At 39.7% G+C, this 15163-nt stretch overlaps 1 protein-coding gene across 1 annotated transcript in view; it reads right to left on the bottom strand.

Annotated features, from left to right (window-relative positions):
* LOC126640159 (protein eyes shut homolog) overlaps nt 1-15163 on the bottom strand; it is a 673551-nt gene that overhangs the window by 40034 nt on the left and 618354 nt on the right. The window contains exon 33 of the mRNA XM_050315721.1: nt 661-843. Coding sequence (XP_050171678.1) covers nt 661-843 — 183 coding nt within the window. The remainder of the gene's footprint in view (nt 1-660; nt 844-15163) is intronic.

Below are 15163 nucleotides of genomic sequence, written 5' to 3'. Positions count from 1 at the left end.
ATACAGACTGTGGCACAACTTATTCATAGCTATCTTGGGTTAACTTGCACTGAGTTGTCTCAGGGATTAGGGTCTCTCATTTGACAGAAGTAACACTGAGTCCAGTGCTAGCTGCTGCAAGGTTGGATTTCAGTGCTAAGTCCTGTGGGTCTTGGAAGTTGAACCACCGTGACAACAGCAGCAATTCATGGCTGGTCATTTGAGGCACACGGCAAGGTGGCCGTGGCATGTTGGATAGATAGATGGATTTTCCAATCAAGCAAATATCAGTGGAAGAAGGTTTGAGGCAGCATCTCAAGATTGCACACCAAATATGTGTGATCAATAATGAAATTTATGTGTACAACTGACTAAGAGAGAACTTTGACTTTGTTTTCCATTTCTTCTGTTCAGAAATATGCAACCTCAAGTGTCAAATTAACTGTTAACTTTAATTACTGGAAGCAGTTATATTTCTCCATAATGAAAAGAAACATTTATACAAGATGATTGAATTACTGTGTCTTTACAAAACATTAAATTATTGAAGAGATTTTTTCCCCCTAGCAAAATTATATCCTAAAAAGAACTAAGAAAAACCTGTACATACTTTTATTTTATCTTACTTGTTTAATGAGTATTTGAAAACATGTAAAGATAGGTAATATAAATAAAGCTTACCTTGGCCCTTCTGTCCAGTGAAAAAAATCAAGTTATCTTGTAAAGCTGAGTTGTGGTTTGCCAACTGAAATTTCAAGCGAAATTCATAGTAGAAGATGATATCTGGGATTGTAGAATAAGCTAGGAATGAGGTATAGCCAAAGACATCTGTGCCACTGAAACTTGGTTGAGTAATATTAATAGCTGGATTAAAAAATAATAAATTCTGTGTTAGGGCAAATTCTTTAACATATGTATTTGCAAGCTCTACTTCCTAGCCTAGTTTAGAACTTAAGAACTTATAAATAAAACTAATTATTCATTATATTGTAATATTTTAGACACATGCAGATACAGTTTGGCTTTTCTCTGAGGGTAAATATCTTTATTTTTCAGCTTTCGTAAATAGGTTTATTTTACAAATGAATTATTGGCAACTACTGCCATCTCCTGGATTCTAGGTAGCATTGTTCCTCCATTTGTAACAATTTGTACACTGTAATATTGACTCAAAACTGAGAGAGACAAAGGAAAACACACAAAGAAATTCTCCTCTTAAAAGAAATGCCATCTCTGACAGGCATCTGAGTGAAAGTGTGCACAAGAATATGCTGAAGAGGTTATGGAATAATAATTCTTCACAGGTAGAGGAAATAGTGAAAAGAAATATCATAAAAGGATGAATTTGCAGCACTGTGAATAGGACCTACATGAATTACAGATAAAATCAAGCCTATGCATGTCTGTACTGGTGAAAAGACAATAGAGCACTAAGCACCCCCACTGCCCCAAGGATTTCTTGCTGCAATCCAGTAGCCAATTCCTCTAGCTGATGCTGAGAGCAGAGATCACGTAATGCTCATATTGGCTATATGGTTTAGTTAATACAGGAGGGAGAGGAAGAAAGCTGAGTAAAGATTAACCTTTAAAGACTGGGTATTGGAGTAGATTTAAGATTTGAGCAGTTATGTCTAACCAACCTGAGCACCAAACGTGTCTGGATACAGCTTTACTAATGAAGGCAATAAGAGAGATTGGGGGAGGAAGGCATACAGAGCTATACCATGTACAAACCAGATTGGTAAGTGCTAGTAAAGTATTATAATACTCCCCAAGTAAATCTACATTAGCCTAAGTACCTTTAAGCATCTGGCCTTGAATACAGTGTGAGAGAAACAATTACACATAATTGTGAAAATGTTGTCACTCACTCTAGTTTGGGGAATCTGCCTCTAAATTTGCAACCTGGTGTAAGACCCCAGGCCTTGAGCTACAAGATCACTGAAGGGGTTTTACTTTAAAAATATACAAGTTCCAACAATATCCTCCCTCCGAACATATTGGAAGAGCCTTCAGCTTTTTTAAATACCTTAAGAGAGAGTGCATAGGAGAAAAGCTGAACACATTTTCACAGAGGGTACTTTTACGGGTAAACTTTAGAAAATAAGAGTACTTGGCAAAAGTTTAAAGGGTAACATTCCACCAAAAAATCACTTCAAAAAGCATTGACTTAGCATATGCTAACACATACAACTTAGCAAAATCCAGCCCACCCAGTCTCAAGATACCCAAAATATTAAGAAAGGAGATCAGGAGAAGAAGAAGTAAAGAAAGACAGAGTAAAAGAGAAATATAGCTACTATCCCTACATTCCACATAGATCCAACTTTAGGAGTCTAGAAGATGAAGTGTTCAAACATGTGGAGACCACATGTCTTCGGTTTTATCTGCTCTGGCCCCCTGTGGCCACCCCTCCCAGGTGGGATTTTCATCCCACTGGCCATTCTGGGGCCCTGGGGTGTAGTGTGGGCAGTGTTCCTGGGCTGCCTCTGACTGAAAGCTGCCCTGGGGTCAGCCAGGAGGCTCCCAGGGGCTGAGATATGGGACAGGGCATTACCTCACCTTTGTCAAATTTGACCTGTCCCTTTCCCCCCACTCCCGCCACACACACTTGAGTTTGTCCAAGCCAATAATTAATATAATAATCCAGTGTCTCACACATGGAAAACCTGCCATATTGGTACTGAAGTGGCAGATGTTGCCTTAGTACCTGGGTACCTGCATTGCAGAAAAGATGCAAACATAGGCATGACGAATCTTTTCTAGCACAGGCTTGGAGTCTGCAGCAATACAGAGTGTACTGTCCCATTTATTAGGCACTACTTCGCACTTGTGACACATTATGTCTTGCTCTGTGATCTTAAATGTGAGCCAGGAAATTTCCATATGAAACAACGATTTTGTCCTAATTAGAAGAAAACTGGCAATGAGTTTGTTCTCAGCCAAGTCTGACTGAACATAACCTCAAGTCTCAGACCTCTGTGAGTCATGTGCTGAAAAAACACAAATCCTCATATTTAAATTTGGTGATAGTTTCAGTCTACCCATATTCCCTCATTTAGTCATTGAACATGACTAAAGTAGGCTTAAGTTCTGCATTTTTTGCTTCTCAGGAAGCTCCTGAGAAAGGAGCTCCTAAAGGCAGCTCCTTTCATGCAAAGTATTCTTCCTTTTTTCCTTCTTCTTCCCCCCTTTTGTTTCTTTCTTTCCATTTATTTAATAAACCACAAAATATTTAAGAGACAAGGAGATTTTAAAACAAAACAGACCTTTGGATTTATGGTCTTATCCTCCTTTGCTTTATAATGGAAGAGTCATATTCTATCATGTACCTCCATAGAGCCGGGTAATTTGGTTTGCTGACAGAGATCACTGAAGAGTCTATTCCTGACAAGTTATTCCCAACATAAACACTTCATTCCCAGCATGAAGTATGCAATTGTTTCAGCAGTCTCCTTGGAGCTTTCTAACTGGGGAGTTATTTTTTTGCCTTTCTACTTATTCCTTTTGGCATTCCCTCTAAAGGTGGATTGAACACGGATGAAGAGCCTCCAATGTAAGAAAGTCATGGACCTGTTGGAAAAAGTCCAGAGGAGGGCCACTAAATTGGTCACAAGGCTTGGACATCTTTCCTATGAAGACAGGCTGAGACAGTTGGGGCTGTTCAGTCTGGAGAGGAAGAGGTTCCATAGAGATCTTATACCACCTTCCAGTACCTGAAGGGGGCCTACGATAAGGCTGGAGAAGGACTGTTCACAAGGACCTGCTGGGACAGGATGAGGACAAGAGAGAATGACCTTAAGCTGAAGGAAGGAAGGTTTAGACTAGATATTAGGAATAAATTCTTTACTGTAAGGGTGGTGAGGCACTGGAACAGGTTGCCCAGAGGTATTGTGGACTCTCCATCCTTGGAGGTGTTCAAGGCTCAATGGGGCTCTGAGTAACCTGGTCTAGTGGAAGGTGTTCCTACTATGGCAGGGATTTGTAACAAGATGATCTTTAAGGTCTCCTCCAAGTCAAACCATTTGATGATTCTATGATTATATGAGCTGGGACATAGATGTCTGTATAACAGCTGATCACCTAATGTTGCACTTATGCCAGTAGAAAAATTAAGCACATTTAGGATATAGTGTCTTTCATATAAAACACCTACCTCATACAGGTCAGGTGAACAGTATTCTAAAATCCTTACTTCACCACACCAAATAAAAAAAGCATCATTGGGTTTGAAGTCAAAGTAAAGTATTTCAGACTTATAAGGATAGGTAGGATGAAGCCTATCTTCTCTGTATCCTGCAACCACTTCCCCCTCTGCATGTTCTTTGTCTCTGGTCTTCATGGCCATAAAAGCTAAATGATTGTGAAATTCTGAACTCCTTTTTTGTAAAATCAAGGAAACTATTTTTTCCCACGTATTTTAAAGAATGTGAACCCTAGGGATCTTGGAAACCTAATTATTTGCACAAAATTGTGCACAAAGCCTGGTGCGTGTTGAAAAACTGACTGTAGATCTCTGAACTCCAGGTAGTGACCAGAGCATAGTCACTAGATATTCTTTGCCCCTGGGTACCAGAGCACAGTTATTTTCAAACCATCTAACAAGAAGCTATTTTCCTGAGTGATGTCCATCTCTGACTACTTGTGCATCTCCTCTCAGATCTTTATGGTCTTTTCATCCAGCTTTAACTGTGCATTTTGGTGGGGCCATGAAGTACATTCCATAATATATTCATCATTGTAGGGGCTTAAGTAGCCCCTGCCATGCTCTAGGTTCCATACATGGTAACGGACACCACCAGTCAATAGTTTTTGGGATCAACAAATTATTTGAGGATAACAAAACGGTAAGTAATGGAAACCAGCGGTACAATTACCCAATTAAAAACAATAGTAAATCCAGTATATCACTAGTGGTGGGCTAAACTTGATATCTGGGCACAAAGATTTACATAACAATGGTTATCAGGAGGCTAGCAGGAAGAAGGGCATGCTTCTCCAGAGGAGCAACTCACACCCACCAACAGGTTTAGGGAATTTAAAAAATTCCCTGGTTGGTGTGTCCTTATTTAGTGTTGATTACCTGCACTTGTTAATCGGCTGTCATACCCCAGCCCTGCTTCCTTCTGCGCTGGTCCTTCTCTGTGCATGCACTGTGCCTGGATGTCACCTGAAATGGTGCATGAGCACTTTATGGAGCTACACCTTTATGAGGCATGTGGTCACCACAGGAAGAAATACTGTTTAAGGCAAGAGGAGTCCCACAGGCATTTTTTATGAAAACCATTACACATTATTTTGGTTTACTTCACAGTTTTCTCCACTATGTTGAAGAAGTTTCTCACACCTACTAGAAGTCAGATGCAGTATCTAATTAACTACCCTATCCTTAGCAGGAAGGCAGATGCAGTAACTGTTTGCAAATAGTCCTCCCTATCCTGGTCTCTGGAGAGTAAAAGGTATTTAGAAATGTTAATTAATACTGACTAAAAAGCTTATATTTCTACCTAATTCAATCTATCTAACTTGACAGATATTCCATAGTTTATCTGTCTCTGGACTGCTGTATATAGATTTTATACCACATTTTTAATCATGTTTCTTCTCTACAATAAGTATTATTTATCAAGAGATATTTATTCAGTCACATAAAAAAGTGAAAGGTCATCAGTAAATGTGCACCAATGTAAAATATTCAGTCTTTGAGATTCCTCTCATGCAATGACCATACTCTTACTTATTTTTTAACTTGGAAATTGAAAAAAAACATAACAATAATAACCCTGTGTGAAAAATACAGTGACTGGTAACATTGTGTGAAGCAAGACAGCTCCATGTTTTCATTTTATTCTCTATCTTTTCATTATAAAGCTATGGAGCCAAGACTGTGCAGAAAATTGCATAATCTTTTCCTTGAAACTCACTCATTTTAAACATTATTTGTAAAATGTTTGGCAGTAGTTGAAGGAGCAGAGGGCACAGCTAACCCCATTGGATTATTTTTTTTCCTGTCTAGACACCATTCAAGCTGAATTCTGCCCTTGCCCTTGGCGTGCACAGTCTGAAGTGGTGAAGGAACAAAGATGTGTCCCAATGTCTCTGATGATGAGCCCTGTGAAAAGAGATTCCAAATTAACACTGTGCCTAAAACACACACTGCTCTGACAGACTAGTGAAGTCTTTTATTCCCTTTTTGTCCTTGCTCTTGTCCTGTGTCTCTCTGTCAGTTCTATGTCGTTCATCATTGGGCTTTTCTGCATTCCCAGTAGTGAACAAGTAATAATACATGATATGATATGTCCCATTGCCTCACAAACAAATAATGACAAATTATCCCATTATATAAATATATTAATGTGGTTGACTACTTACTTCCCTAACATTGTACATCTTATTGGAAGTGAGCATAAAAAATGGGAGTTAAAAAAAAAATCAACTTTCATTTGAAAAAAATCTTAGCAAAGAAAAGAGAATAAAGTGACAAAGAAGAAAAAGAATAATGGTTTCATTTTCTTTGAATGTTCTGTTATGGTTTAAAATTAATGTTCCTTCAGCATTCACTGCCAATACATCTTGAACCACAGCTTTACAATACTTTACAAAAAACAAGACACATTAAAGGAATAGAAAGAGATGAAGACTTCAGGCTAGAGAATTGCAATTAGATAATACACTTCTTTTATATTAACATTGACCAACTGTGAACAGTTACCAGCTCTATGTCTGGCTCTAGGATCAGCAGCCATATACCCTGTGGGATAAGTAGTTGTCCTAAAGACCTGCTCACATATTTCATAGAATCACAGAATTACAGAATACCATCGTTGGAAAAAACATTCATGATCACCCAGTCCAACTGATAACCCATCACCACCATAACCCCCATATCCCCAAGTGCAACACCCAGATGCCTCTTCAACATTGCCAGAGATGGTGACCCCACCATTTCCCTAGGTTATTTGCTTCAATACCTGACCACTCTTTGGGTGAATTTTTTTTTCTAATAGCTAATCTAAACCTCCCATGGTGGTCATTTCCTCTTGTCCTTTCACTTGAGACATGGCAGAAGAGACCAACCCTCACCACACTATAAGCTTGTTTCAGGTAGTTGTAGAGAGGAATGATGTTTCACCTGAGTCTTCTCCAGGCTAAACAACCACAGTTCCCTCAGATGCTCCCCACAGGGCATGTTTTTCAGACCCTTTCCCATCTTCTATGCCCTTCTTTGGACACAATCCAGAACTTCAATGTCATTTTTGAAGTGCGGGGTCCAAAACTGTACAAAGTACTGCAAGTATGGCCTGCCAGTGCTGGGTACAGTGGGACAGTCACTGGCCTGCTTGTCACACTATTATTGATACACTATTATTGTCCTTCTTGGCACCTGGTCACACTACTGGATCATATCCAGCTGACTGTAGAGCAGCACCCCCCAGATTCCTTTTGGCTGAGTTGATCTCAAGCCAATCTTCCCCAAGCCATGCAAAGACAATATTAAAAAAGAATGAGAATTACTATCAGGCATTGTGTTTTAAAGTCTTCCAAGCTGTGGTGGATTGACCCTGGCTGGATACCAGGTGCCTACCAAAGCAGCTGTATCATTCCCCTCCTCAGATGGACCGAGAATATGTAATGAAAAGCTCATCGTTTAGGACAAGGACAGGGAGAGACCACTCACCAGTTACTGTCATAGGCAAAACAGGCTTGACTTGGGGAAAAATTATTAATCAAATGAGGGTAGGGTAATAAAAAATAAAACAAGTTCTTAAAACACTTGTCCCCTCCTTTCACTTCTTCCCGGACTTAAATTCCCTTCTGCATTCTCTAACTCCTCCCCTGCCACTGGGAACAGGGTGTTGGGGAATGGGGGTTACGATGAGGTCTCTGCTACTCCTTCTTCCTCAGTGGAAGGACTCTTCACTCTCTTCCCCTGCTCCAGTGCAGGGTCCCTCCCATGGGAGACAGTCCTCCACGAACTTCTCCAATGTGAGTCCTTCCCAAGGGCTACAGTTCTTCACAGATTGCTCTAGCATGGAACCCCCATGGGGTCTCAAGTCCTGCCAGCAAATCTGCTCCAGCATGGGCTTCTCTCTTCATCGGTCCACAGCTCCTGTCAGGACCCTACTATAGTGCAGGCTTCCCATGGGGTCACAGCTTCCTTTGGACATCCATCTGCTCCAGTGTGGAGTCTTCCATGGGCTGCAGGTGGATATCTTCTCCGTTGCGGACCTTACTGGGCTGCAGAGGGACAGCCTGTCTCACCATGGTCTGAACAATGGGCTACAGGGGAACCTTGCCATGCAAACCCACTTCTTTCACTGGAAACTCTGGGAAGTCCAAGGAGGAAAAGCTAAGGGGTGCTGGAGCTGAAGGGTAGTGCAGTGCCAGCTGAGAGTTCAAGGCAGTAGTAAAAGACTCTTGATGTCTTGAAGGCTGTTTTATGAGGAGTTAGTGATGCACATAATGGGTAATTGAGGTGTATTCCTTCCCCTCCCCACCTCCAATAAACAGTTATGGATTCCTTTTATTTGTCCTGTGGCATCAGTAATCATGGAGTCACCAGAGTTATGCTTTGATTTTGAGCTGCAATTTGAAATAATAAAAGTGATTTCACTGCACAAAGACGAAAATATGAATCTGAAAAACTGGTAATACAGCAGTGACATAATAGTGTGTGAGTGTGCCTATGTGTGTTTTTTTACAATTTTTATGACATTCCTCTTCCATTGAAGAGGTGGGGGACATTAAGGCCCACTGAAAACCAAATGACCCAGAAAACAAATTGTCTCGAACAGAAAGAAGAGCAACCCTGATCAGCATTCCCCAAGGTCTTTTATCACTGACCAGAAACCTTGCAATGCAGATTTTTTTAGCTGAGGAAATACCCTTTGGGCATCTGCTGTCACCTAAGTGCATGATTTAGTCTTCAGACTCAAACAGCTCTGAAGGTGACATTTTGTGCCAAACATAGCTGCACAGAAAAAATTCGCTTGCAGGCTGATTTTCGCTCTACAGAGCCTGAAGCAAGTGGCTATTTCCACTTCAACACTTTGAAATGAATTTTATACATGGGGGAATGCATCCTACAGAAAACCTGCAGGAATCCTTTGGACTGTGAAGCATTACCATAAATGTTGCTGAGAAATGTTTCAAGGAAGATCCTTAGAGATTGCTGTGAATGAGTGCTGTGAATGGCCCTTTTCAGGGTGTGTTTGCTAAATGCGGTGTCACAGTTAGGTCTGCTTCATATATGTTGTCACATATATGAGACTAAAACACTGAAGTTTGGTCTAAAACACTGCAACTTGCACAATTACTCGTCTTAGCAATGCACATTCCTTTGAAATTCTTCTCCCTATAAATTTGCATTTGTGCTTACGAAGTGCTTGCTCTTGGTTCCTGGTTTAACAAAATGCTTGATGTTACAACCAACAGCTTCCCAGAGGGGCTCGGTTTCTTGTGTAACATACAATTAATAACAACGCAACATAAAGAATTTAGAAGTCCAGGTCTTCATTTCTAGTCCTGGTGAATGAACCATTTCTGCTTCACTTGCATTTAGGAAACCATCACAACCTCACAGTACAATGATGCCCTGACATTTCCTATTTAAAATTTCTGTGTCTTACGTATCAAAATTCCTTACATTCAGACATTTGAAACATACTGGCCCTTTTTTTTTTTTACAGACTGTATCAGTTTCCTGTACCAACCAGAGAATGCCTCCAGTCCATGCTTACATAGAAGTGTTAATAGGAAAAAAAAAAAAAAAAAAAAAAAAAAAAAGAAAGAAAGATTTATTACAGAGATGGTAGCAATTCAACAACTCTAATCAAATCTGTGATACTAAACACTGGATGAGATTTACATTCTGCAAAAAACTACAATGCAAGTAACTTTTTATTAATTTAAATATGAAAGCAAATTTATCAGTCTAAGGGCTTGAATGCTGGCTGCTTTCACACAAATCTATTGAAAAGACAGAGCTCAATAATTGGACTTGGTTTAAACGACACAGATCTCTCTATATACAGCTTAAAAGGCCCAAATGACTTGGGAGATAGAATCAAGCTGCCCATGTAGACATAGTCTCTGTTGCAATGTGTTGCATAATGATGGTGTGCTCTACCTCCTCTCCCTATTCCCCCCTAAGCTGGAAGTCGTGGAGGCATTTAACTCCACAAATCAACAGTCAAATCCCAGCCCTATCCCAGGAACCATCAGCCCACCACAGGTCCATCTCCATAATCCCAGAAGAGCACAGAGCCCAGTGGCAGGCAGGAACCCAATTTAAGGATTCAGAGGAAGGAACACCTTGTCCAGACCCCTCCCAGACCTGTCCTAGGAGGCTCTTAGCCCTAGTGTCAAGGTGTGACACAACTGCAATGAATCAACACTGGATCAATCACCATTTGGACAGAAGGGTGTAACTGCCATGGGGTATGGGACCTGTTACAGGATGCAGGTGAAGATGATTTTGGAATAGCACAGGACTTAAGGATGTTTTTTGGAGAGAATTAGGTGATTTGGGGAGGAACAAGTGTGGAAAAATAGAGGGATACAGAGACAAAAAGGACCAGTCACATGTGAATAGTTGGCTGGTCAGTATGCTTGTCTGGTCATGTCCTCTGCCTGATGAACACAGCCTGTCCTCTTTTCTATTTTATATTATCATCCCCCATTCCCTTGGCCCATTATGCCTTAGCTATGTAGCTTCCTGAGAGAGATTTCAATGTATAATGGTCCACTTGCAGTCAAAATAATGTGGTCATCTAGTGATAAATGCAAGGAAAAAGTGTAGTGAGTGAGAATGCACGTTGCTACTTGGGAAAAATAGACATGCTTTTAGGAAGCTTTTATTGATGTATGAAACAAGCATGAGATAATTAAGATAAACTCAGAGCCACTGTTACCAGCCTGTTAAGACTGCAATATGTTCCATCTGCCTCAGAAATGTAAGAAAATTCCTTGTCAATCCTGGACTTTGTCTATTTTTCCATATTTATATAGGTTTGTCTAACAGAAGTTGCTATCCGTCCTTATATTTTTGCCGCATTTGTCATGTTTAGGGTAGCCCTATAACTTTCTTCACTTTTTGAATTTTGTACATTTCCCATAAAATGATGTATCTTTAACATGCCATAACAAATAACCCCCAAATTGTTTGATGTTTGTTTGTTTGTTTTCTCTATTTTGTTTTGTTTCCATTTAATAGAGTTTTATTATCACTTCTTACATACTTATAGAGATTGATGTTCTGAGTTCCACTTCCAGCTCTTAATGGATGGTAACTGGAGTTCTGATATGGGGAAGATCTGTAGCAGTGGGCCCATTTTTGGCCTCTCTTTATTTATCCTTACTTTATCTTTTTTCAATAATCTCTGTTGGTAGGAACAGCAAAGCTGGCAGGAAATTGCAATTCTATTTGGTATAGTAGCTATATTTAATTTATCAAATAATCACTGTGACATCTTGTTCGTTTCATGTTGACGGAAACCAACATAAATAACATGATAAACATTTAAGAGAAACCAGCTTTCCTTCAGTGTTTCAGACACAAAGTAGCATACACTAGGTTACTAATCTTAATAGTGGAGAAAATATTATTGTGAATCTTATACATAATGAAAAAAGAAGATGATTTGTTTAAAATGTGGGCTTCTATGATTTAATTTTAATGGACAATTTATTTCTATTAAATTTATTATCTGGGACACTCATTTTGTTATAGTAAATAATTAAATTTGCTTTCTGTTTCTAAAATTGTTCTACCATTTTAATTAGGCAATCTATCATTATCTTCAAATACCTCCCTAAAAGTATGGCTTCACTAGGATTATCCCTAAGGATGCATCCAGACTTCACTGTATTGTGTCTCTGTTCCTCCCTTCTTTGTTTTAGAATATGTGATAATGGGGCCTCTTGCAACTCATTTTAAGACTTCTGTCTGTGCTTAGTTCATTTCTATTCCTTCTAAACTCTTAAGACACGGTTCAATAAAATAATTTTTCATATTTCAATAATAATTTCTTATGTTGTGGCCTTATTACCCTCCATTTGTACTCTGTCCTGCAAAGCTGAGTGTTTTTTCTCATTTTACCGGCTTACAATGGCGATCCAAACAGAGTTTTCCCTTTCCATTCAATAACAGTATTTTTTTCTGTGGTTTCAAAGACTTCAGATTTGTAGTATAATCAGACTAATGAATTTGTTTACTTTCTCTCAATTTAGGATCTCAATTTTTATTGAGATCTCCAAATTTAGAAACGGTTAGATATGAAGAGTTTCAGAAGAGCCTCATTAAACAACGACAGAGAAAAAGCATTAGATGACACTCAGCATTGACAGATCCAAATTGGGGTAGATTTCAGAAACAGTCCTATCCTTAAATATGAAATGGTGGGTTCTGAACTCATCATCAGCATTCAAAGAGAGAGGTGTTAGAAATTTTAATAAGCACCTTCGTGAATACATCAGTACACTCATAAAAGGAAATAGAATGGAGGAAGTGTTTAAGAAAAGGGCAGAGAATAAAAGAGAAAAATGTCAAGCACTCCTGTTTAAACCAGTGGCATTATTACACCTTGAATATTGCACCTTGAGTCAGCTCTGGAGCCTCGTTTTAAAGAGGATGCAGTGGAACTGAGAAGGAAGAAAGAAAGGCAGGTTGTATGACTAGAGATACAGCCTATGAAGTCCAAATGTATTGTGCTTCTGCAAGCTAAGAAAGATTACCAAGGAAGTATCACACACATTTCATATGTTTGCCTCTTGTATTTGCTATTTGCTGTAATTATCAGGGTTAAACGAAAACATGGATAAAACATAAATGTTCATCTAGTGAAAATTTTGGAAATAAAAATTTTAAATAAGACTTAAATATGTATCTGATATGACAAAACCAAACCAAACATTGCCTAATATTTATTTGAAAAGGAACTTCATATGCATCACTAAATCAGCTCAGGACCAGTGATTATTTTCTATAGGTAGATTTTTCAATCAGTACTTCTTGCTACATTGACTGTTAGGGGACAAGAATACTTTGCTCTAGGTCAGAAATTCCTGTGTGTGGACATCCAATCCTTATAATCAATTCATTTGATAATATAGGTCAAAATGGTCTATTTACTTTGCTTTATTAATTTCCCTTCATACTGTCTCCTATTTCATGGCAAAGCACTTGGTAAATTTTAATTTGCTCCTCTTTTTGACCTGAAAAATTAATTAAATTTTGGTACCTGGTGGTATTCCTACAATCCAGAAAGTATTCTTTATACACTGTTTTAATATGCAAAATGTTCAAAGTAATGATTCCCTAAGTAGAGGAAAAATCAAATGTAGCAGTTATTAATATAATAAATAATAAGTCCCATGGGGACCATAGTGACACCAATGTGGTGTGTAACAAGAGAGAGAGTTTATTCAAGGAGTCCCAGCTTATATAGCAGTTTCAAATGCTGCGACGTCACACAGGTAAGTTAAGCCAATCCCATACAAGCATTCAATAGAGCATGTGTGACAGAGTACTTAGAACTACAACTCCCAGGATGCTTTGCAGCCCCTGGTGTAACCAGACCCCACAATTCCCCCATTTTTATTAATAACAAGATACAAAACAGTGTAAATTCAAAAAACAGTGTAATTCTTAACAAAACGTTTTTCACTTGACGTAGTAAACTTATTTCTTGATTAAACCTTATTTACTTAAGGGTTTTTTGCAATTGGGTAGAACAAAAACCTTTATCAATCTGAGGGTTTATATATAATTGGGGAAAATTTACTTTATTAAAACACAAGGAAAAGTTTAAAGGAGGAACATCATGTTTTAAGTTGTCTTTTATTAAGGCGATGTATTAGAGGTAGTGTTTGTTGTGTGTGTTCGTTTCAGATATTTTGTATAAGGTGTAAATGGTTCACATAGATTCATACATTCACACAATCTCTCTTTCACTCATTCGGGTGGCCACCCCAATCATTTTTCATTCATGCATACATGTAATCTTTGCTTTCATATTCTAGCTATATAACTTAAACTTTTATGTAGTGTTTGGTCAGAATGAAAGTTGTTTGACTCAGGATTTACTTAATTACATGCATATTCTCACCGTCTACTCCCCTTCTTTTGTTGTGAATATGGAAAGTTAATGAATTTAAAGGTATAATACTGGTAAGTAGTGTGTATATTTCTGAGTGTGTATTTAGAGAAATTAATAGGTAGGTTACTATTATAATCTGTTAATAATAATAATAGAAATTCTTAAAGATGCTAATTACTACTTAAACGAAATAGTTATAAACTTAAACTTATTTAGATATATTTAAGAACTTAACAATTTTAAACAATATTCAGTAAATGTGACTATTAGTAATTTAAACAAAGCTACAGGGAAATTAGAAACTTAAAAATGTATTAATAAGGTAATGTTGAATTTTTCTGTCTTATTAGTGTAAATAGAAAACTAAAGACAGTTAACTAAATTATTTTAGACAAAAACATTTGTAATAATTTCTAAAGGTTTATATGTAAAACATGTAAAAACAGTCAGTAATATAATGTCTGTATAGTTTTGGTTCCGGCCCGGGTCCTTGCCCGGGCCGCCGCCGCCCCTCTCACAGGAGTGGGGAGGCGGTGTTGTCACTGTTGAGGATCCCAGAGGAGCTGGAATCGTTGCGGCCCTGGCCCGGCCCGCTCACGGTGGGGGCCATGTCGCTGCTCATCGCCGCCGGGCCTTGGCTCGGCGCCGCGTTGTGCCGCGTGTGCGGCTGTCCCGGGCCGCGCTGCTGCGGCCGCCTGGTCCGCTTCAGGGGAGCGGCGGCACGGGCGGGCTGGCTCATGTAGTGGGACGCGGCCGTCAGTTCCAGGTATGGCCCGGCCGCCAGTACGGGTTGTTCGCGCTCCAGGTGCAGGCGGGTGGTGAAGGCCTCACAGCTCTGCGCCGCCGACACGTGCTCGCCGAAGCTGCCGCGCCGCCCTCGGCGCATTTACAAACTTGCACCACAGTACCGGTGCAAGCCTGCTCGGCCGCCCGGGATGGCCGCGGGGCCGCCCCGCGGCTTCTCCTCAGGCACGGCGGCCGCCCCCCGGGGCCGGGGTTCCACGCGGAGCTCCGCCGGGAGCTCCACGCGGGTCGGGGGCGCGGCGGCAGTCGTCGCCAGCTGCGGCGGGGCTTCCGTGCTCGGG

The sequence above is a fragment of the Myiozetetes cayanensis genome, unplaced genomic scaffold (assembly GCF_022539395.1).
Source record: "Myiozetetes cayanensis isolate MyiCay16 unplaced genomic scaffold, myiCay2020 scf2-11, whole genome shotgun sequence".
Taxonomy (NCBI): Eukaryota; Metazoa; Chordata; class Aves; order Passeriformes; family Tyrannidae; genus Myiozetetes; species Myiozetetes cayanensis.
The sequence above is the reverse complement of the archived record's forward strand: the minus strand, read 5'-3'. Positions and strand labels throughout refer to the sequence as shown.